Genomic DNA, 25,304 nt, shown 5'->3' with positions numbered 1-25,304 from the left:
ATTATACGCATATTATTCTGTTCTGCAAACTCTACTAATAATTCTCCTCTGCTATTCCTAGAGCCTATGCCATATTCCCCCACTGACTTGTCTCCAGCCTGCTTCTTGCCTACCCTGGCATTGAAGTCGCCCATCAGTATAGTGTATTTTGTTTTGACTTTACCCATCGCCGATTCTACGTCTTCATAAAAGCTTTCGACTTCCTGGTCATCATGACTAGATGTAGGAGCGTAGACCTGTACAACCTTCATTTTGTACCTCTTATTAAGTTTCACAACAAGACATGCCACCCTCTCGTTAATGCTATAGAATTCCTGTATGTTACCAGCTATTTCCTTATTAATCAGGAATCCGACTCCTAGTTCTCGTCTCTCCGCTAAGCCCCGGTAACACAGTACATGCCCGCTTTTTAGCACTGTATATGCTTCTTTTGTCCTCCTAACCTCACTGAGCCCTATTATATCCCATTTACTACCCTCTAATTCCTCCAATAACACTGCTAGACTCGCCTCACTAGATAGCGTTCTAACGTTAAACGTTGCCAGGTTCAGATTCCAATGGCGGCCTGTCCGGAGCCAGGTATTCTTAGCACCCTCTGCAGCGTCACAGATCTGACCGCCGCCGTGGTCAGTTGCTTCGCGGCTGCTGGGGACTGAGGGCCGGGGTTCGATTGTTGTATTCATATAGGAGGTTGTGGCCAAGTACTGCACCAGGGTGGCCAATCCTGCTCTGGTGAGAGAGTGCGTTACCGGTTCTTGTCACCGGGACCAGGCCGCACTCCAGGCCTGTTTGTGCAATTTTCTCAACACACGGTTTTTTTTTTTTTGTATTTTCCGGTGGAGAATAGCGCGGCACCGGGATTTGAATCACGGTCCTCTTGCACTGGAGACGGATACTCTACCGTCCCCGTAGGAGTTAAATTAAAAATTAATTTATGGGGTTTTACGTGACAAAACCACTTTCTGATTATGCACGCCGTAGTGGAGGACTCCGAAAATTTCGACCACCTGGGGTTCTTTAACGTGCACCTAATTCTAAGTACACGGGTGTTTTCGCATTTCGCCCCCATCGAAATGCGGCCGTCGTGGTCGGGGTCCGATCCCGCGACCTCGTGCTCAGCAGTCGAACACCATAACCACTGAGCAACCACGGCGGGTCCCGCAGGAGTTGTACGCCTCATTTAACCTACAGTGGTGCCCTACTTGGTCAGTCAAGGTGGACCAATCTGAGCTCGGTTATACCGCATGGATGGCACTCGGCTAGAGAACCTGGCATTTATGACCTGCACATGTGAGTGTGAGGCCATACATATTTGAAGATATATATCTTTCTTTCTTTCTTTTTTTTTTTTAGGAGGGTTCCCGTACAGTGATAAAATAAAGGCAAAGACATTAAAAGAAAGAAAAACAAAGAAAGAAAAGAGAAAGGGGCGGAAAAAAAAAGGAACATAACAGGTGATTTGAACTCGTGACCCTTCGATGTTGCCCGGAAAGATAGCTCAGTCGGTTGGTTCGTCAGGCCCCAGGCTATTTTCAAGCGCCGCAGCTCCTGCTCCGAGCCTCACACTTACGTGGAAAGAGACTTGAGGGAAAGCTTCGTTAGCAGACGATAGCACGGCAATCAGCACTCGAATATAATTATAACCCTAATACTAATTGTAAATATTCATCTCATCTATGGGATCTAATGCGCGCGCTGTTTCTTTGTCTCTGCGTGTAGTACAGTTAAGAGAGCCAGTTTAAGGGCGGAGAAGAAGAAAGAAGAGAAAAGCAAAAAACTGCAGCGCCGTGGTTTTAAAGCGCACCCGTGGTAGAGAAACGGAATGCGATATAAGCGTGCGTAGCCATGATACGCACACGACAAACTGCCTTAAAATATTTAGACTTGAGGGAAAGCTTCGTTAGCAGACGATAGCACGGCAATCAGCACTCGAATATAATTATAACCCTAATACTAATTGTAAATATTCATCTCATCTATGGGATCTAATGCGCGCGCTGTTGCTTTGTCTCTGCGTGTAGTAGTTGAGAGAGCCAGTTTAAGGGCGGAGTAGTTGGAAGGCATACTTTCTAGGAAAAATGGCCGCTCAAGAAGAAGAGCGAACTCGAGCGGCTTTAGAGGCTAGGAAAACTGCCTTAAAATATTTAGACTTGAGGGAAAGCTTCGTTAACAAACTATAACACGGCAATCAGCACTCGAATACGACGAGAGAAATTACTGAGACGTGGAAAATTCCCTTGAAAAAAAATCTGGTTTGCTAGACAAATGCTTGTATGTATTGAACCTCTTAAAAGATGAGGGGTGAAATATGCGCTCACCGAGAGGGCATCTTCAGCACGAGACATCCCCAAGGCACCTTACAGAGATGTGGAGAGCTTCGCGGCCGGAACGAAGCCTCCCTTCTCCGCCGGCCAAGAGGGGGAAACGCGCTTTCCGATCGCTCAAGGTTGCGTGGACAAAGCATAACTCTAGCGTCTAGGAAAAGCTTAACCAGGTGCGATGGCGGCACGCATAGCGTGGGAAGCTAGCCGCCAGAATAACTATACCAAGGACTGCTGCTGATGAGGGCGAAATACCTTCGTGTAATTATAATAACCCTAATAGGACTACTTTCGAAAAAAAAAAGGAAACGGCCCAGAGGGCTATACTGCGAGAGCTATGACTGATAGTTTTCTATATATATATATATATATATATATATATATATATATATATATATATATATATATATATATTCGTCTCATCTATGGGATCGCATGCGCGCGCTGTTTCTTTGTATCTGCGTGTAGTACAGTTAAGAGAGCCAGTTTAAGGGCGGAGAAGAAGAAAGAAGAGAAAAGCAAAAACTGCAGCGCCGTGGTTTTAAAGCGCACCCGTGGTAGAGAAACGGAATGCGATATAAGCGTGCGTAGCCATGATACGCACACGACAAACTGCCTTAAAATATTTAGACTTGAGGGAAAGCTTCGTTAGCAGACGATAGCACGGCAATCAGCACTCGAATATAATTATAACCCTAATACTAATTGTAAATGTTCATCTCATCTATGGGATCTAATGCGCGCGCTGTTTCTTTGTCTCTGCGTGTAGTACAGTTAAGAGAGCCAGTTTAAGGGCGGAGAAGAAGAAAGAAGAGAAAAGCAAGAACTGCAGCGCCGTGGTTTTAAAGCGCACCCGTGGTAGAGAAACGGAATGCGATATAAGCGTGCGTAGCCATGATACGCACACGAAAAACTGCCTTAAAATATTTAGACTTGAGGGAAAGCTTCGTTAGCAAACGATAGCACGGCAATCAGCCCTCGAATATAATTATAACTCTAATAATAATTGTAAATATTCATCTCATCTATGGGATCTAATGCGCGCGCTGTTTCTTTGTCTCTGCGTGTAGTACAGTTAAGAGAGCCAGTTTAAGGGCGGAGAAGAAGAAAGAAGAGAAAAGCAAAAACTGCAGCGCCGTGGTTTTATATATATATATATATATATATTTGAAGGAAAAGTTCGTATATAGGCAGTTGAAGAAACGAAGGGGCACACTTACGATAATTGCATGTTTCATGTTTTAATGTTTCGGCCGTGGCACGGCCTTCGTCAGAATAAACAGAGATATAAACTGCAGTTCAACTGCAATAAGCGGCTGCGCCCTCGTATCTGTGTTTATTCTGACGAAGGCCGTGCCACGGCAGAAATGTTAAAACATTATATATTATACATAATATATAGGATGGGCACAGACTTACAACTACATCTCAGAAAAGCCGAACAGGTAGGATATAAGCGTGCAGCTATCTGACACGTGGGACATGAACGTCGATAAATACCGGATGGCAAAACCTAATCTGTGGCTATAGATACGCCATATCTTTAAACCATGTCGTCAGCATGTATTGTCACGCTAAGCACCGAGACCAAAAGTGCGGAACACGCAGCGTGTAGACAATAGAGAATGGCTCAAAAATGGCAGTAACAGCACTACTTGCATTTTCGTGTGTTATATATCACGACCATGAGCGGCCATGGTTATACATACTTTCGGATGGAGACATTCATACTCCCTGCAGTGGAGCATGTCCCAGCGGGACACGTTCTCTTTTTTTCGGTACCCTGGAGCAGAGAAAACGCAGTCCACTCACGGGGTGCGAAAACAACAGAAGGTTGAGTCATATATGGGAGGTGCTGTTACGACACCTCAGAAGGAGTACTCAGCTTAATGCCCGCAGAAGCCTGTGACTGAGCCGTTCGTGCAGAAATTTTACCACCGCGTGAGAAATAGTGAAGGCGGGAAGTGTGGGGTTCCCATTGCATTTTCTGGTCGCGGAAAGGGTCGTCTACAAGCAGCGTCTTCGGTGCCTTTAGCTCCTGTGCTTAGCGTGGCAACAGGCGCTGACGTGGCTGAGGTGTTCGCGTCCAACAAAAAAGTGTACCCACCGCGGTGGCTTAGTGGCTTATAACCCAAGGCGTATATATAGCATATATATGTAATGCAGGCAGGCGTAAGCCGACGGGAATTTGACTGATCAGTGCAAGAGATAGATGCCTTTGTTCTCCAGCATGCGCTGGTTACATCCATTCTCGGAGCCATTAAGACAAAAGAACAAAGAACGAAGTCCGAAGTTTATTTCTCAAAGAAAAAAAAATACAATGAGAGAGAAACGGTATGTGTGCATCAGCACTTCGTGTATAACCTTGTGGAAAAAAATAGCTTTATCTAAACATATTGATGCCTCGTTTTCATGTGCGAAGACTGTGATTCTGTTTGACGATAGCGGTGCGCAGTTTTAATTCTGTGTGTTCCCGTGAAACAAGCGAGTGCTTCTTATGCATGCTATGAGAATCCTTGCATAGTAATGACTGTATAGCTCAAGTCCGGCGTCCTCTAACTGGCTTAGCTGTACGGGCGGGACGTAGCTGAGGCTTTCTTCGTGATTAAGTTAGTGGCTCCGTGAATCCATCACTGACCAATCACTTCGTATGCTCCCTCTCTCTCTTTCCCAAAATAACGGGCTGTTCTTTTTTATTTAAGACAAAACGAATTTATATGTTGGGTAAAACTTAAGAACTACATCAAATAGAACGGAGAGAGAGAGAGAGAGAGAGAAAGAGAGATATAATTTATTTGAAGGAAGGCACAGACGTCGCCCTGAGCTAGCGTGCTATAGCTATACTACTCTGCCCAGGGGGAGGGGGGATCGGGGACGTTAAAGGCAGGATGAGGGGTAATGATGGCACAACCATGCAGACAAGTCCAGCATTTTCATGGCTGTCAACAAAGTGAACAAAAAATTCATTCAGAAGTGTCATCTGCCTTCTACAGCATGGCTTGAGTCACGAACCTAATTGAAAGAACAAAAAAGCGCAACGGATAAGCTTGTGTGTGGGCTTCTCCTGCATGAGCAGCGCATGTACCATGAAATGTATTTAAATTATGTAAAGAGCAGCGATAAGCGGCTCCAGTACGGCGAGGACATGCACGGCGGTTTTAGCGGCGGGAGTCTTGAGACCACATAGAATCACGAGCATTGATTCTAACAGGTGCCTCAGCATTTTTTTCGACGCTTTCCTTGTCGTGATTTTCGGCTTCTTGCTTGCCTGTATAGTGTCGTCGGCATTACTATAGCCTCAGCATCCACTCCTTGATGCAGAGGAACACTACGACATGGCGTCGTGCCCGTGGGTATATAGGGCGGCAAAGGCCACTCCGTGTCTATGCCATCCACGGGCGACGAATGTTCGCCCTGTGTGTTCTCAGCGACCCTGAATTCGCAGTAGGCGCGCTTACCGTCCTCGGTGCCGGAACTGGCAGAGGTTGTCGTGGCCCCTCCGCCTTGCAATGCGAGTCTTTTGAAGTCATTCGATGGCTCTTCTTACGCGAACATTGTCTGTCTCCGCGAACCGATTGAGCAGCCTCCCGAAGGGAGGATTTGTCTCTTGCCATTTTTCGGAGAATACGAAGTTCCTGTTGCACCTTCGGGCAATCCTTCGACGTTACTTCGTGAGTGCCAGGACAGTTGGGACATGTCAATGAAGGCGCCTCAAAGTTGACGGTGTTATGCGCTGCCCACCGCAACGCTTTCAGGTCACTTGATCTCGGCACACAGCGAGTCTATCTTGAGACACTTCCGACACTGAAGAAGCCGTGGGACGAATGGTCGGACGCGGAGTACCACGCACCCAACTTTGACAAACGCTGGTACATAATTTTATAATCGTACTTAAAATGAAGAAGAGTTTCTCTTGTCAAGTTGGTCTCTCTTGCTATTATTTTTCTTTGGTATCCATATAAATTTTTATTAGCTTTATATGGATGCGGCTATGTTTCACGGTTCTCTGTGAATGTCTCATAATCTAGTCATTTGTTTGGGTCATTAGAGCAGTAACGTTCCAATCTTTGCTACGTATATGATTACATTGATATTGCGGAACTTGTAAAGAAAGGATGAGTTACAAGCTGAACAGACATATGTGATAATTCATAGCTCCGTGCACAGCTGGCCATCGTAAGTGTTACAGGAGTGAAAGCGTACTTCAGCGGCTACCTCCTCCTGAGACTTAATGACAGCTCAGGGGCACAAATGCTTTTCAAGTCAGTCCATCTTATCTGCTGGTGCGTCAGAAACATGAAAAACAAATGAATAACACATACAACAGTTATATGCTGCAAAAGCAGCATCGCCAGGCGCATGCACCAAGTTGCCATCTCCTATAATGTTTGCTGTCGTGAAAAAGTGTTTTTCTTTGCCTAAGCAAAGACATGATGTAACCTTGTGTGGTGTATTGGGGTTTTGATCGTACATCCTAGGTCGTCATGCCATCTCGCGAAATTCTAAAAACACTTCACGGTGTCTTTTCGTCGCGCTTGCGATTACACAGCGGTTAGGAGACATTAGTGTGAACTTTCTCGAAAGAAGATGATAATAGTATGATTAAACCGAATGCGCACAGTTCAGCATGCATCTAACTTTATAAACGGGGATAGATATGTTACGTCATTGTTTACGAGGTAACGTTTAAAAGCATATCAAATGCAATGTGCACCATATTGTAGAAGTCGCAGGAAAATATATAGTAAAATACGTAACACTCAGGAGTTTCCTTGATGTGGTCATAAAGCTGTATATATTTTTTTCTTTTTTTAGGCAAGTGACCGTCACGCAACGTTGACGTATAAGAAACTGCTATTCTCTAAGCTGCTGAGGCGTGCAAGAATCAAAAGCTTGATTGCGTCCTCGCCTTAAGTACACGTTATAAGACCGGCGTTCCGCTCTGCCTACGCAACATCCGCTGCCCGTAATTAGGCTTCGCCGTGCTCGTTCCGTGCTCCATGTGCGTTGGAATTTTTTTTTTTTTTTTTTGTCCTTTTCGGCAGAGGCCGTGCTTTACTGATCAACCGTAACTACATAGCTGCACCAAACGCGAGTTTCATCCGAGTGAGCTCCGTCGCGACATTCCATTTTTCCCGCATATCAATTCCTTTTAAAAAAATCTGCTATCTTTCTTTTTTTTTTTGCCATAAGAGGAGGAAAGAGTTGGTTAGCAAGGCTTGCGTGGAACTCTCGTATATCGTACAATGGAGCGAGATATTAAGGCATTCACTGGCGCGAGGAAACTAGTGAGCGAAACGCATACGAGGAAATGACATTGAGCGCGATTCAAAAAGTGATCCAGCAATCACCGGGAGTCGGAGGAAAAAAACGGCGTCCCATTATGTCGGCCTTCGCTTTGCAGGCTGAGTTTGTGCACCTGGACGTGATGCGCTCCGACGGCGTACCTCCTGTGCCGATTCCGAATTGCGTTCTTCCTGTGTGTCTCAGCTAACGTCGACTAGTCAAACTGTTGATCGAAAAAAAAAAAAGGGTTAAAAAACACGGTGCTAGGTGCAATCATGAGACTTACGGTGTTCGGTCGTAAGAGCTCCGACAACCGAACATCGCAGGTCTTAGAAACCGATCTTGCAGCGTGTTCTCTTATTCCTCTTTTTTTTTCCCGTTCAACAGCTTGGCTAAAGCTAGCTGGAACAACTTATATACACGAGAGACGGCACGATGAGTACCTACACCGCTTGTAGGTGTCGTTGTCTGGGATTGGCTGTCGTTTAAGAGAAACGGCAAACTCAGCAGGTTGGTAATACTTAATACAGATCTTTAGATTCAGTAACGCAGGCCGTTTGCGTGTACGTCCCAATTTAAAAGCATCTGAGAATTACCACACGTCGCTAAAAACGAAGTCGGCATTTTCGCCCGAATCAATGGACAGCGACTGCACGGTTTAGCATTGTAAAAGGCCGAACTATAGACGCGCGCTTCGCGCAAAAGCTCGCGCCCGCGCGCATTGCGTTTGCCGCCCCTCGCGAGGAAGACGCGCGCGAGCGCGCGTACGCGTGGCTCATTGTTTCCGCCTTGGCAGACGCCGTTTCGCATTTTTGTGAGGCGCTAGTCAGAGCACTTATGTTTGTCTGGAGAAGGTATCTGCATGTATCTGCGCTCGCGCCGCGCTTCGACGCGTACGATCTGTCCTGCACCGCCTGCGCATGCGCGAGCGTTCGCGCGCCGGCAAGCGTATATTCATGTAATTTGGCCTTAACACACTGGGTGGCAGGTTGGCGTGGGGCAGCACGTGACTCGATGCCGCTGGTTTTGCGCAGCAGACACCACGCCACGGCCATTAATTTATTTATTAATTTAAGCCATTAAAAGAGAATTATGATGTAAACCTGTTTAAAACTCACACCCTTACACCCAAGAATGGTTAAGTGCGTGAGTTATAGACATATTTACGCTCTTTTTTCACTTGCGAGGGTATAAATTATTCCACAGTGCAGCTTCCTGGGGTCTCATCTCGGTGCTGCACGAATTGACACCGACGGGAAAAAAACCACCGAAGTTCGTCAGCGCCCAAGGAAGGGATTACATAGATTTGGCTATTAACCTTTAATATATTCATTCCTGCTCAGACTGTATGTAGATTGTGCACACAGCTGTTAATCAAAAACGTTACTATGAGTGTACGCGCGATTCTCGTGCAATCAGCGGAAGGCAGCCGATTGAAGGCACATAGCACAGCGCAGCTTTTTTCCACCACGTGAGCGATATCGATCCCGCGAGACCTAAACGGTGACATTGTTTCGTTCCTCGCCAGGCTGTCTTGGGACGGTTCAAGGGCGCCTTCCCACCGTTCCCGCTTGCGTGCGAACGCAAGGCCAACGTACGTAAGGCATGTTGCGCCGGGGCCGTTTCGGTCGGCGGGACACGCGGTATAGTTTACGAACACGCAGCAGCGGCAGCTACCGAAACAAGCGTGGTGTTGTTTCTGTTTCTGCACGTTATTCTCTCGAAAAGGCGATTCTATTGTTTCATGGCTAATTGCTATACGCCTTTGCTGCTTACCAGCCTCGACGTAGAAAGCCAAGAAATAGCTTATTATGTCTTGTTTGGCTACGCAACCACAGGCTCGGTTGCATTGTAATCCCAGGCTCGTATTATATTTCCTTTTAACTGTATATAATAGGTTATCGGTTATTTACCACTCATATTCTATGCTTTTTTAGACTTCATATTCTGTAATTCTAATGTAAAGAAAAACAATATGAATAATAATATACTGTCCAACCGACACATCTTATTAGCTATGGAAGAAAATCTATTTCGACCATTGTTACAATTCTTGCAAGTTACGTGCTTCCCTCACGCGTTTCTGTAATATGCTGTTTTATTATGCCATAATATTGAGAGGAGGGGCAGTCCACTTTGGCACTCGGTGTCAGCACTTGAGTACGTAGGAAGCGGATAATTCTCGAATAGAGCCCAAGGGGGCGGTTGTTGTTCTTCTTACAGCGTTCAGTGGTCACAGCTCTAGCGAAATGTGGCATCAAGTGGTAACACGCTCATTCATGAAAAGTACCACCCGCTTCTTGACCAATCCCCACGTAGTGGGTATGTGCCATATTAAGAGACTCATCACCATCATCATCGTGACCACCATCGTCATCTACCTGCCCACATTTTGATGAGTAAAGCGTTTGGCAGCCATACCGGTTAGTCCCTCAGTCACTCACAAAAATTAATTCATACAGTGATATAGACATTCTATAGGCACCCTTCTCGAAAGTAGTGTATGGCTTGGCACATGACAATAAACGTCAAGAAAGCATAGTTCATCAGTTCAACCAGAACAACAAAAAAAGAAAACGCATTTCTTGTTTAGTTGCCCAATTGTCGGATCTTAATAAAACACGAGTGAAACAACTCCAGCATTTGGGTGTCACAATTATACAAAGTTTTAAATCGGCCGAACACATTAAGACCACGATTGTGCACCAAGGCATTCCAACAGCTAGGATTTCTCTGTTGGAAATGAAGAATGACACCGCCACAGAGGTGAAAATAACAGTTTACAAAAGTTTAGTAAGGCCTATTTTCAAAGTATGCAACTACATATGTTTTGCGATGGCAGCAAAGACTATCTTATCGAAAAGCTCTAAATGTACACAATGAAGCGCTCAGATCTGTCGACGTTAAATATTCCCGTCATGTCAATGTAACTGCATTGCTCACCAAGGCACGCATCCTGATTGTGTTCGTTCGGCGGAATGCCGCTACAATGGAGCTTATTTTTATTTACTTTATTACGGAAACATAAAAATTTACAAGGAAGACCACCCGAAGCTCCCGTACCGACATTCCGGTAGAAATAACCACGACAAATGCATTCGATCGTTTATCGCAGGTTGTTACACTTTCAAGGGTTCCTGCTTTCCTAAAACGATAGAAACGGGGAAAAGACTGCCAAATACTGTTGTCAGTTCCACTAATGCTGATTTGTTTGTTCGCGATTTCCTGAATCGCTGCTTGATCAATGACATTGTTTTCATAGTCTGCTTCATGATTCATGCTCTTCTTGTTGTATGCACCCGCGTACGTTTCCAACATTTTTTTTTCAGCACTTCACCTTTTATTAATAATCTGTATTGCCATTTCCTGCCCTGCCCTAACACTGCATCCGTACCTGCTTCCTGCATGAGCCTGAGCAAAGTTTACAGTATAAATAAATTTGAAAACGTCCGTAGGTCGTCCATGAATACAGTCTGTACCTTCGTTGTCCTAACACTATTTGTTAGCTAACGTATACAGACTTGCTGCAAACCACAACATGACCACAACAGACCCATGATGAACCACAACAGACCTAAGGAAATAGACGTGCTAACGACGTTTGTCTATTGACAATGTAAGGTTTGGCACCAGGGCATATTGCTTACTTTTTCTTCGGGCCGCATAACGAAAAAATGCGCGTAGGCTCACGGACTCTGTCTCGCAGTATTGCTCCCTGAATATTGCAATATTGCAGGGATGAGGGAGGCAACGATAGACCTGGCCAGTGTGAATGCTGAGAGCGTTGTCAGAAGAGACAAATGAAGGATAAAGGAAATGATGTCGTGAGGGGACATTTCCTTCCGGTATGCCTTCGAAGACGAGGCGAGGAAGTTTCGTGTGCTGTAACCGCCAACTAATGCCCCTGGAAGTCGCTGTAATAGATTACCTGCCACCACGCAGATTTTTCATAGCCCTCCTCCCATGCTCTCGATGATGATATTTATTGACATTCCCTTGGAAATGGGGCGGGGAAGTTAATCAGGTTTTACTACATCTATCACTATCTTTAACCTTTTTGCCTATCTGATATCGATTTTAACTTTCGTATTTAACCTGTACCATTATACCTGCGCTTGCAATGACTCCAGTTCCATCACTCCCTTCCCTGCTTTTCTTCCACCAATACTCATGACTGTCTCGTACTTATTCCGACTGCTGACCGGTTAATATTTCCATATTCATTGAATGCCAACGCTTTTGGAATGTGGACACTCCCTCTCGCTGGGTGAATACCTTCGCACTCTGTTACGAGTCGCTCCGAGACTTTTTTTTTTGCAGCACAGACACGCCTCATTCTGTGGCGCATATTGGCTTCGGTATGTCGATCCTTTGTCCTCAGGCATCCAGCTCGGGCCTCAACTAGCAAGGCACTTCCCTTTTGCGTTATCATACAGATTTTCTCTCGTGATTTCTTTCTTGAGATTTATGTAAATATCCACGTTTTTTTTTCTCATCCTTTGCATCCAATTTACCTTCTCAATTTCTCCCACTTTCTTTTGGTGACTCCTGAATGGTTGTCTATATCCACTTTCAACTACCCTGTATTTGTTTCTCATCTTCCTTCACCTGTTCCTCCATTCCGTGTCCACGCTTTTGAGGTACACATATTTGTACTCTTTATAAAGTTGGTCATTTCTTTTCATCCATGTTCTTTAGCTTCATTTTTTTTTTTTTTTGCAAAACTAATCTTGATCTGCGCTTCCCTGACTTCAAAAGAAGCGCAACCCATATGGTACGCGCCCTCTTTCATGTAGCGGCCGAATCACCCACTAGAAAATCTAGTTGGAAAGCCACAACAGGGGAGCTGTTCTCAGGGGGATGAAGCGATTTTCAGTGGCAGAACAAAGAATATATCTGAAGCCAACATTTCGACAAGAGCACTTCTCTTCGGCATGGCTGTTGGAAAACACGGCGACGCTGTTATCTGTGTTGCATCAGGTCTCTCTTCGCGCTTTACCTTGTCTTCCAGCATCCACCCGCCATTCTTATCACTTATTGTTCTGCGCGAAGTAATGGTTGAAGTAGACACCAATCCCGCTCCATTTGCGGGAACAGGGTGGATAGTGGATTTTTCTGAGCGCAACGGACCATTTGTAAGTCTACTGCCCGGCCAGGCCGCGTTTCAACGAAAAACTTCGGTCCATAGACTATATTTCTCTCTCTAAAAGTGCTATCACAAAAAACACAATGGCATGAAGTTCACAAAGCTCTCCAAGAATGCCTCCGAAATTTTCATGTCGTCATAGTTTCCCCAACCCCAACACATACCGCCACTGTGAGGGAATGTATTGTTGCCATTGGATAGTAGCCTAACCCTCGCAGAGTAGTTTGGTGGTGGCAAACTAGGAAGCTAGCTGTTGAATGGGAACAATACCTTGTTGTACTAGTCTGGTGGGCCAGAGTATTTTTGTTGGAAATAATGTTCTAATGCATGCGCAGAATATTTTCGCAAATGATCCTTTGCGAGATTTTTGGCAGTCAGATTGTCGTAAATATATATATATATATATATATATATATATATGTAGTGATCCTTAGGTACGTTGATTGGTTCTTCACGACGACACCGTGTTTCCTTCCCAATAATATTTATTTGTTTGCAAATACACGTAGTTTACATTGATAACACTTGAAAAGAGCAAGGTTACGGTGTACCTGAACTGGACCGGTACATTTTAATCGACAATTCAAGAACGAAGGAGAGATTGTTACCCAGCAAATCCCTGTATCGCTCTTTCCCCCTGCGGTTCCAAAACATAGTTCCATCGCGAAATATATGTGGACTCATATAGCCTGCCGGAGGGGTTGAGTTTTGAGGCGAAATTGGGGAACATAAATGAATCTGATGGTAGAGAATAGTAAGACGCGCTGGCAGAGTGGTGGCGCAAATGAAGGGAAAATGTTAGATTGACGCGAACTATTTTGAATATGTATATTGTGCAAAAAAAAAAAAAAAAACGTCTTTAAAGATTTAAGCGGGAACAACACGTATGCGCCGCGCCGTCGGCGCCATCTCGTGTCTGAGTCTGGAAGAAGCCACTACTATTTGTGGTTGTTGCAAATGAAGAAAGGAAGAGGCTGGCCGCACCTGCGAGGACATGCAACTGAGCAGTCACAATAGAAGGGCAAAAAAATAAAAGAAGGAGAAAGTGTAGTTGAAAGTAAATTATCCGAAAACTATAAGTCTGCTGTCCCAGATTTACTGTTTACAAATATGTGCTATTCCATAAAGTATACTACTTGGTATATTTACGGAATATACAATAGCGACTAGCAGGACAATTCACTCGCAAGATTTTGCCTCTCGTGCAGGATACATCACGAGTCCATGCACGCTGGTTAGTGGGCACGCCGGGCCGTTGTAAACATTGTGCCCATGAGCCATTGTGGATAGAGTGGAATGCGAAATATTTGCGGGGTCCCCACTTTGGTTCCCTGGAGAGTGCGGAGGTGTTTGTAAAGTGGACACGCAACTGGCCTTCGCCTCTCTCAGCTTCCGAGGCGCGCTCGCCGATATCTGGCAGGTACGAATATGGACGTCGCCTGCACGTCACCTCTAGTGCAGAAGCGTCGGCTGAGGAGAGAGGGAAATCATTTATTGTACGAAATGCCTCGGTTTCAGAACCTTCTTGTCTAGAAGTAGTAGCGCCGCCTCCCTCCCAGTGCTATACGTAACGCTGGCGCCTCATTAGCGAACAGCTCACCGAACTGCCAACCATAGTAAGGAGGCTACGTTAGGTATGACGGGGCCATAATGGAGGCACAGTGAATGAAGGAGGGACAAAGTCAGATCAGGTGATTCGTAGGAGTACGTAGACATTTATTTATTTATTTATTTATTTATTTGCTTGCTTGCTTGCTTCCTTTCTTAGTTACTTACTTTTTCTTACACGAGGGAACCTTGGCTTTCTAAAGTAATGTGTCGTTAGTCGCTGATAGGTCAGACAGCTAATGCTCGGCATAAAGAACATGTTTATGTTTTTACTTTGATTTACATAACTTGTATTAAGTCCTTCTTACTCAATGCCCCACAAAGAAACCCCGTCCGGCATTTTGAGATAAGTAAGTAAGTAAGTAAGCTTTGGAGAAATGATAGGCCGATTCCTGTCACGTGCTCGGAAAAATTTAGGTGATTCCTTCCTTCTTTTTTATTTGGAACGCGACCTCCCTGTGTTGGAAGTTGGAACACCGTACACAGGAAAATGCCTATCAGGGACAGCTGACCCATGCTATGTAGCAGAGACCACTTTCTTTCCCCGATAGCTAAAAAGGCTGGAACTTGGAAGCCTGTAACAGTGAACGCGGATTTCCTCGGAGAGCATTCTGGAATGCCTCCATGCTAGGAGGAAGTCACCTAAAGAGAGCCGCGAGCTGTCACTGACGGCAAGTCGCTTGACGAGGCTGCGAAAAAGAAAAAAGTCGGTGCGACGAAAGAGCGGAGGGAGCGATAAAGGCGGGGAAAGGGGGCGAGACAAATTGGTGGTTCCGAGGAGGAAAGCACACCGAACAGACAGGAAGAGGAGACCTGCTGGTTACGACAAAGGAAAGATAGCAATGGGTGGGTGTGTCGAAAAGGAGGAGAGGTGAGACAGTGACAGATAACTGTCTGAAACTTTCGCAACCACTTGGGAAGCAACAAGCACGTGACAACGTTGGTGACGGCCGCCGGTCTCCGCTGTTGCCGTCGCCTACAGGGCGAAGAAATCAGAGAAGCGAGACGCGCGAAGCACGCGAGTTGCCACCCCGAACTTGACAACGGAACGACTGCAAGAACCCGGCGAACGAGTGAACAACCTTCGTCCCCCAAGGGAGAAGGACTGGGAGACCGTAGTAGCGTAGTAGCGGTAGTACGGAGGGAGAAGGCAATGCCCAGTGGACGAGAAAGAGTTTGGTAGTCAAAGAGGGAGGGAGAAAGGAGTTTCGCTCTCTCGGTGGCCGCGGCAAAACAGCATTCCCTCCAGCTGCCAATGATGGGGGAAGAGAGGTGACAAAGGGAAGGCGAGAGGCGACAGTGGCGAGAAAGTTTCCTGCTCCGTACGGGACCCGTTGTGACGTGCAGAGAGAGAGAGAGAGAAAACGAACGCGAGTGAGAGGGAGACAGCGTGTTTCGACGGAAAGGGGCCCTCAGCTGCCAAGTTTATCACAGCGTGCGCGGCGTCGGGCCGTGAACGAACAGACCGGGGGAGCAAACGCCGACGGGGCTTGCTGCCGAGTTGAGCCGTTCTCTGGATCTCCGAGTGAGTACGTACTCGGGGGTGTGGTATAGCAACAGCAGTCTCGTTGGAGAGCGAAGAGGATCAGCCAGCGCCATGGAGGTGTCGGGCAACAAGGTGTGGCACATCGCGTACAATTTGTTTCTCGTGCTGTACTACATCGCCGAGGCGATCGTGATGAAGTTCGTGCCGCGCAAGTACCTGCATCGCAAGAGCGTGGCCTGCGAGACGGTGCTGGTGACGGGCGCCGGCAGCGGCATCGGCCGCCTGCTTTCGCTACGGTTCGCGCAGCGCGGGGCGCGTCTAGTGCTCTGGGACATTGACCGGGCGGGCAACGAGGAAACGGCGCGCCTGATCCGCGAAGCCGGCGGCAAGGCCTGGCCCTACGTGTGCAACGTGGCCGAGAGCAAGACCGTGTACGAGACCGCGGCCCGGGTCCGCGAGGAGGTCGGTCGCGTCGACATCGTCGTCAACAACGCCGGCGTCGTGTCTGGAAAGCGGCTTCTCGACCTGCCCGACGAGATGATCGTGCGGACTTTCCAGATCAACACCCTGGCCCACTACTGGGTAAGTGCGTGCGTGTGTGTGCGCACGGGCAGGTGCGCGAAAACGCGTGCAGCCTGAGAACGCGGCGCCACGTTACGAGCAGTCGTGAATTCCGTCCGTGACGACTTAGTCGCGCACGCTTCTAGCATCGCCTCAGATCTGGCTGTAGCTTCCGAGGCAAACGCTGTTGATCAAGAGCATGTCGGGTAGAGGCAGTGACACGTGTTGTACGTACCTGCTGCCAGTCGACTGTATGCGAGTTTATGAGAGCCGGAAATGCGCACCGACACATCAGTCGCGCCAACGTCGTACGCAGCGTCGCCAAGCCTGCTCTCGAGGCACGCCTAAAATGCTCAGCACGCACTTTTTTGTGTCTGCCGAATGAATACGGGATCGCGGGTGTTTTTTTGCGTGGCCCGACCCGTCCACAAATTGAGGCAAAACCTTTCATCGCTTGAAGTCAGCGTTTTTAATCTCCGTATCGCCCACACATATAAATAAATTATGCAGAGTTTTGCTCGTATAACACTACGTACGTGTCATAGCTGCTATCTTTGTAAACGCGCCGGCGAACGCACGCCGTGGATGGTGTGACGGGCTGCGCACACCTGGGCTTTCGTTCTGAGCGTTTAGCGTTACCAGCGCTCAGAATCAGAATCAGTTTTATTCATGACAAAATGAGGGTAATTACAACATATGTATATACAGAAGGAGGTCCCGTAGTTAGAAACTGAAATGGGACCTCCTGTGCATGATGACTAGAATTAATAATACATACAACAATGACAACATGAAAAATTTACGAATAAAGGTTTTAGGAGACAAGGCATAAATGAACAGAAAAGCAGCATATGTACGTATTAAACAAAAACAAGGCTTCGACTTAGTCTACAAAAATAGCTAAGAAGAAAGAAAGTAAAATATATATATATATATATATATATATATATATATATATATATATATATATATATATATATATATATATATATATATATATATATATATATATGCGGGAAGGAAATCAAGAGACAAAGAGAAAGTTAGTAATACAACTCATACTATACTCAAATGGGAAAGTCGGAGGAAGCTAAAAGAAAATAAGTTCTGTACGAAATCTGTGAGCTTTGAACAATTCTAAAAGGAATGGTAATGTATTCCACAGAGATAAAGCTGAAAAGTGTAATGACTGCTTACCATAGTTGGTGCAAACTAAGGGTAAAATGAAGTTAATATCTTCAGCAAATCTAGTATTATTTGTATTAGTAAGGGATGTCTTCGGTATGATGGTTACTGGAATATCATTGTTTAATGCCCTAAAAATAAATATGGCCAGGTTATATTTAACAAGGTCAGTCACATTCAAAATATTATGTACATGTAACAGCCGAGTTGCGCTAATGCTGCGAGGTGAAAATGTTATTAGCCGAATAGCTCGATTCTGAATGACTTGCAACGAAGTTAGGTGACTGTTATAAGTGTTTCCCCATGATTCAATGTTATAGTTAATATGAGAATGAACAAAAGCATAATAAAGCGACATGAGAGTAGAAGATGATAAATATGGCCGTGCTTTGATTAAAACGCGTATCCCGTATGCCATTTTCTTTTTAGGTAAGCGAAACGCTCTGTGTTGGGCGGGACGACCGTCTATACCTAGTTTCTCCAGCGCTACCAACCATCGCCTCAGATCGTTTCCAGGCAGTGCCCATTTCAGCGTTCCGCAGTGTAAGCCAGTGGAGAGATGTGGATACTTTATCAACGCACAGAGCATCGGGAGCTCGCCGCGGCCCCCACATTTGATAGGCGGCGCGTTAATCCGGTCAGCTGCCAAAGAGAGAGAGAGAAAATGATAAATGAAAGGTAGGGAGGTTAACCAGGACTGAGCCCGGTTGGCTACCCTACACTGGGGAAAGGGAAAGGGGGACAGAAAGATTAAAAAAAAAAAGGACAGCTGCCAAAAGGCCCGGGCAGGACTATGACGTCCTAGACGTTAAGTGAGATCGTAGCCACGCAGCAATATTTGGCTCACAGTTACTCGTACTTATCTTTTAGCGAGTCCGTGAAACTGAAGCAAGCGTCTACAACAGGGAGCGTTTAACAACTTTCGGGCCGTTCTATAGATATGCACCTGTTCGAAAGCGTAAGGGCTGTGGCAACACATGCGTTTTGTATACCCACTTGCAACAGGTGACCTCGCCTGAGAGTCAGTTACGGCGCTGCACTTATCTCTTCACTCTTCCTAAAAATCACTCGCACACACTGAAAAGCACCTGTGCCTCTCTTCAATGTGAACCTTTGCAAGACAGCGACATCAAAGCGCAGAAGAAGATAACACAGTGTTCCGCTTTCAAGGCCAGTGTGTTTAATGAGTTGGTTTCGTGCTGTTGCACAAGTATATTATTCTCTCAGAGAAAGCTTTAAAAAGTACATACATTTCAATTAATGTGGGTATACTTAGTAGATCGTTGTGTATAAGCAGTGAAATCGTTTCACCCTGCCAAATATCTAAAGAGGCCTCAACGCGTAAAGCTCCTTTGTATTAACGTTTTGCACATTCAAGATTGTTTAGGAGACTGCCCATGAGGGGACTCAGCCGTTCAAGGCCAGATAAAAGTGTGCAAATTTGCTGTGAACCTCTGTGTACTCGTATATCTGTTCCTAGACGTGGCCCTGCGGTGTTGGTTTTTTGCTGAGCTTACGAAAGCGAAGTCAATCGTTTCCGACGTAAGTGACGAGCTGCAGTGTTTCGGCAAAAAGGCAGACTCAACAAGTTAGCGCTGGGTTCACCAGTACACGTTATTACGCTGACGATAAGCACGCCCCCGCCCTCCTCCCCTCCTCCTTATGGGTAATGCGCCAACAACGGGGTAGTTGTAGGAAACCGAAATCAAGCCAGTGAGTTTCGTGGTATCACCAAGAAGCCACAACTTCAAGAACAAATTTCTGCGACAGTACAGCTTACGAGTCGCGTTCCGACGAATAAAAAAAAAAAGAAAGGAAGAAAGAAAGCAAAGCTTAACGCGCTATTTCGGTTTGTGTGAAGAAACCTTGGGGTGCATGGTGTATAGTAGCGACAGAGTCAGATGAACGTGCGGCATATAGTGATGCAGTAATCGTAATCTCAGCCATCAAAGAGAACCTTGAAGTTTCACTGTCGAGAATACCTCTCCCCCTTCGACCCACATTCCTCTTGAGCTGCCTTACCGTAATCTTCCAGTAAACAGTGGTAATCCAGAGGAAGGCCGTCCCGGTGGTAGTAGACAGGGTACGAGGGCTCATATTCATAGAAAGCACTTACGCTAGAATTGTTCGCACGATCAAATTCCACGCGATCCTGATGCTGGACGTACAAATATGAGCATAAGTTTACTTACATTTGTGCATATAGCTGCGCATAGCTGACAGGGATATACGAATAAATTTTGCAATTATAACAATTTTACTAGTTACACGTCTCCGTGGTTTACAGTGCCAGCTTAAAGGCTACAAAAAATGCGCGTACTTTGCTACACGCATGTACAGTGCTCACGGAATGAAAGGCGTCAATTTAGGGCTAAGTAATGCGCATACTTTCGCTTCAACCGGCTGCAGTTCGTGTCACATCGACGTAATTCTGGCGCGTACACTTACATCGGAGCCCTCGTCACCTTTGGTGACCAAATTCCTAGCGACATGACATTGTGCTCTCGCGTACTCTGCACATATGTAGGGTTGTACTAAATGCTCCGTGTCCTATTTCAATCCGTGAGCACTGTACATAAACTACAAAGCACCAGGACAGCATTTTTCACCAAGAGAAACTAGTAATAACTGAAGTTACGAAAACTACGTTCAATGCACCAGGTTTAGTAAAACGTTACTGGAGAATGTGCGCATAGACTTTCATTAGTAAATCGGAATTGTTTGGTGTTTTAGGCAAACAATAGACTACCATTTAAAATCCGTAGTTTGATCATACTTAGGGGAGGCGGCCAGCGAATGGCAAAGACCACTTACGAACGATAAAATTCGTGAACGTTAGGCCGTAGGTGTTTATCGCATATGTTAATTCCCTCTTGAGGCGTTGGCAGTTTGTCCGGTATTCGATGCTTGCTGTACAGTAGTCACGGTTTCTAGGATGACGCGTGTTGTGAGCTACATCTCGATGGCGTCTAGGCGATAGTCCGTGCCCTTGCCCGGATTAGGGCTGCAGCAGTTATACAAGTTGAATGCGGCCGCGTATTCGTGGACATACGTGATGACGCATGTGCGTGTTCGTTTTTATTGCTGTTCGGCAGCACAATCTGCTTATACGGTGATCGTTGCTCTGCGAATTCGGAGTGACTTGAGGAAAAAGAAATAAGCGCCGGTGAAACGACTGCAATGGGCGAGACTCGCTGGCTATACCGTCCAATAGCAAGTCGCATATACAAGGCGCAGCGAGCCGTCCCCCGATAGCCGTAGCGGAGCCAGCGGGTTCACGCGCTGATAGATGTGGGTATTGGACAGAGCAAACAGATCCGTGTTTGCGCTGTCCAGTTTGTGGCGGTGGGCCGGAGTCGCCCGCACGTCCCGGTTCCTCCTTGCCCGGCCGGACTGCAGCGTTCGCGCGCTTAATCGCTGCAACCCGGCCGTGCTCCTTGACGGCCTTGGGGAGTGACTGGAATACCCTGCGTGACTTTAAATACTGGGCGTTCTTGTGTAGGAGCGCTGGCGATTCGCACCTTTCTCTTGTCTGACGGCTTTGTTATTACGGACACTTCGTTGTCTATTTTCCACTTCCCCCAGTGCAGGGTAGAAAACCGGGCTAAGTCCTGTTTAAACCGCCTTTCCCCCTCTCCTTGCTTTCTCTGTTATTATTATTATTATTATTATTATTATTATTATTATTATTATTATTATTATTATTATTATTATTATTATTATTATTCGTTCAGTTTCCTCTTGCCCTTGCGTATTAAGGACGTTGGTGGTATGACGCGAATACTCGACCTCGTTGGAACATTCTTTCCAAGGTACGTTGCGCTCTGACTGCGCCGGTTGCCCAAACCGTTCGAGTCTGCGCGACCTCTGCTGTGGAAGAAGGTTGCATCTAATTACACGGAGGCAGTGTGTCTGTTTTCCGCTAAGGACGTCCCGCAAGGATCACGGCCCCTCTCCACCCGACGTCCGTTGTCGGCGACGACGTTTACTCTTTGGATTTGCATTCCAAGCATTGCGAACTCAGAGCAGCCGCACGCTGACAAAGCATTCAATTAAGCAGCACTCCGCGCCAAAAGCTTACGGACCGCGGGATCTGAGAAAAAGCTGAACACTTCCGCAGTTAGTAATCGGACTACGAGCCTGAACCAGAATATATGAGGACAACATAGCAGCCGTACGATTTTTACTGGCCATACGGTCACAAACAGTTCCGAATTTCAACGTTTCTTTTTTTTTTCCGAGATATCGCGGTCCGTATACTTTTGACGCCGTCTGTACGTGCACTAAGAATCGCGGTTTGGCTGCGCAGAGATTGGAATTGCATGGCAGATTTCCAAAATGTCAAAGTGTATGTCGATGGAAGTTCAAACTGCATGGAAACGGAGAAAAGGCGAACGCGATTGCTGGAAGCAGACAGATATATACAGACGCTTCTTCGGACCGGTATACAGCTGTAACCTTCTAAAGTGGAACGGAACGTGCTGGGCCGTACGGCTGGCCGGGTTTCGTATAGCCACGATGATGCGGTGACATTGCGGAAGAGCATCGCGCCGGTAAATGCCAGAGGTCGGCAACGATGAGCAGGAAAAAGAAGAAAGTGCTATAGGCGACTAACGCTGACGGACAGACGCGTATAGTAATCTTTCTCGCCCTTTTCGAGTGCGTCAAGCGAGATCGCGGTAAGTGGCATGAAGTTCTGGCCTATTCGTGTAGTGGCTTGCGGTAGCTGTCGCTCCGAGAAAAATTAGGAGGCTTTGTGGCGTGCTTTTCTTTGACACAGCGTGACGAAGCCGCGCGAACTGAATTGCGTTTTGCGGCCTTCGGGGTTGACGGCGGAGCAGTCGCATTTCTTCGGCCGACGAGGCCGTACGGATATATGGACGACATTGTTGCGTATACCCTACAAAGACGCCGCACAGCGGCCTCCCAGAATAGTTTTGGGGCGCCTGTTGTAGTTTCCATAAAAGGCTCCAGCTCCGGGGGCGACGAGAGGGAAGGCGTATAAGTGAGGGGACGAATTGCACGCGGCGCTCTTGAGGAAGCGGGAAGCGGCCGCCGACTATGCGGATCAATTTGAAGGACCTGGGCCTCCCTGCCGAAGCTCAACAGCTCGCTGTCGGAAGGACAGTCGTGGCTGTCTTGTCGCCTGCTGCTGGCTGGAATAGTTGCCCGTGCTTCAGATCATGCTGCGGTACGCAGCCACTGGTCAGTTCGCTGCCGCCTTAGTTTGATGTGCCGGCTACAGTATTTCCCTGATCGACTGAACACTAGCATACAATCAATCAACGCGTGTGTTGTGCGCCCGTAGGAAAAAAAAATATGCTCCAGAGGAATCTGTCGTTAGGTAATCGCTATTTCTGATTGCGCGTGCATGGAACGGGTCACAGAGGCCGAATTTATTTAGGCGCAAGAACTCTTTTGTGAATACGGGCCAGTATTTGCAAAGATGCTCTTACGCTAAACCTGCTCGTAAGAGCAGATGACAGTTCATGGCAAATAGAACTTACAAACAAATGCTTCTCGTTCACTAACTATCACGATTTGCTATGAACTACTTTCGTGAATAGCGGAACAGCCAGTTCATATGATTTGCGACATAGCCACTGTAAAACAGTATCTGTGCAACAGAACAGCTGTAATCGCGGCCCGACCAGTAGAGAGTGGATGCTTTTGCGTAGGGTGTACGGGAGCAGCTGACGATAAGCCACAGGAGGCCGCGGCGGTCGTTGACCCTCCCAGCATCTACAGTCCGATCTGAGCCGGCTTCGGTTGTCGGAAGAGCCAAGTCCGCCGCGCGCACAGGCCCCCGCGTCTCGTGGCTCATCGCGATAACAACAAACACGGCGGCCGGTTTAATCTATACGCGCCGTAACCAGACCTAAGCTGCGACATCGTTTCTTTTTTTCTTTCTTGATTTATTCGCTTTCAGTTTCTCCTTACCTCCATTGCCACCTGGGCAGAAGGTTTTGGGAGGAGGGGATAAATGTGAATTAGCTGCGGTTTTTGGCGATGTTTCGTAACTTCTGCTGCAACGGGAGCTGATATACCGAAACTCAGTTTCTCTTTTTTTTTTCCTCTCTCTCTCTCTATCTCTCTCTTTCTTTTTGTATCCGTATTTTTTGTTACCACGTCGTCGTGTCGTCAGGCCTCCTCCTCATCCTCCGCTGCACTCTCATCATATGACTGAAGAAAACTCAAATTTTTGTCCACGACAGCCACTGTGGAGAACTCGTGCCCCTTCGGCAATGCGCACCTAGCAGCCGGAGGCAGAATTCACAAAGTTCTTTGTTCGTAAGTGCTCTTTGCCATTGGTCGACTGCCCTCGCTAATGAGATGTCCAGCATTATGATTAGCTGGAGTAAGCTCTTACGAACAAACGTAGCGTGATAGCTTTTTTGTGAATGTGGACCCAGTTGCCCTATAACCACTGAGTTATCACGCACCATTCGCAGGCTCTTGAGGTTTGTGGCGTCTGTTCACGCACTTCCTTAGGGAACACTGTTAGCGGACGAAGTCGACCTTGCGCGCGTACACCTCAGCCTAACCTAAAAAAAAAAATGTTTTTTTTTTTTTTTTTGGGTAGAAAACCCAATTATTTGAGGAATAAAGCAAGCGAAACAAGGACGTTCGCTGCGAGGCCCTGTTGTCGTCGCAGTAAACTAGTTGGGATTTCGTGGCACGGTGGTCCACGCTTTGCGCGGAGTGTGACGTCATGTTTCCATAACGTCACACTTTGGGAGCGTTGTGGCCGGTGGTAAAACCGCTTTCAACATATTCACCTTTTCGATCGCTCCCGATGTCCCTCTCTCTTTTTTGGCGCTTAATCAGCGCTATAGTCTGCGGGCGCTGTTCCTCATCGGTATCCCGGAAAGTCGCGTCTCGGGGAAATTATGTCAGCGCCGCTTCCTATCGCGAGGTGCGCGTCTTGGTTTGAGCGTAAAGCTGTTCTTTATCTGTTCTAGTCTAGCCCTACGCAACCAGCTCCATCCGGAAACACATTCTCTCTTCACGCCACTGAGAGATGCGAACTTCCTCAGGATTGGCATCTTTGTGCTTAGCATCTCTTATGCCTCATTTTAGCGATGCTCCCGATTCTTAGTGTGATATAGTTAGATCTCGAAAAAAGTATCAAGACAACAGCAGCAAACTGGGACTACGGCCGGAAGAGTGGCGAAAGAAATGTGTTGTTCCAGCCTTCCGGGAACGCTTGCCGAGTCGGGGCGTCGATCTTCTGTGAATTTCGACACGGCTCTGTAAACATTTTTCCTCGAAGCAGTTTATTTGCTCAACACGCATAATACTTTCACGACGGCGCTCCGTTCGCGTATATACAAGTGCGGCGTCCTCGCATTTTATCACTGCCCTTCGCACGTGCGAAAGTTCAGACAACAAACGAACTATTTCCCTCTGCGTTCCGGTAGCGCTTGCTATAGCGTACTTCTTTATGCGCACGTGCCCCACTGTCCTCTCCTGGCATTATGCCGAGTTATTCTACGAGTTCGCGCACCCGACCTTGTGTCTATAGCTTTATTCTTTTTTTTTTTTTTTTGTGCGTGTGCGTGTGTCGGCGTGTTGCTCTGGGCGCCATGGTTGATACATCAGTCGGAGGTCACTGCATATTGTTGTGGCTATAACATAGCTTCCTTCGTAATAGAGCGATCTCACGGCGAGTTGCACCAATATGGGAAACCCGATCCAGCAGTGGCATATT

The 25,304-nt window shown here is 46.7% G+C and overlaps 1 protein-coding gene across 2 annotated transcripts in view; it reads left to right on the top strand.

The window, feature by feature from the left end:
* The first annotated feature begins 15,636 nt into the window (after nt 1-15,636).
* Nucleotides 15,637-25,304, top strand: part of LOC126536501 (epidermal retinol dehydrogenase 2) — a 77,649-nt gene continuing 67,981 nt past the window's right edge. Inside the window, exon 1 of one of the 2 annotated variants that reach the window (XM_050183496.3) lies at nt 15,637-16,429. In XM_050183496.3, coding sequence (XP_050039453.1) covers nt 15,959-16,429 — 471 coding nt within the window. In that variant the 5' untranslated portion in view covers nt 15,637-15,958. The remainder of the gene's footprint in view (nt 16,430-25,304) is intronic. The other variant, XM_050183495.3, reaches the window with a different exon arrangement.

This window comes from Dermacentor andersoni, chromosome 4 (assembly GCF_023375885.2).
Source record: "Dermacentor andersoni chromosome 4, qqDerAnde1_hic_scaffold, whole genome shotgun sequence".
NCBI lineage: Eukaryota > Metazoa > Arthropoda > Arachnida > Ixodida > Ixodidae > Dermacentor > Dermacentor andersoni.
Note: the sequence above shows the minus strand (reverse complement) of the source record. Positions and strands in the feature narration are given on the sequence as shown.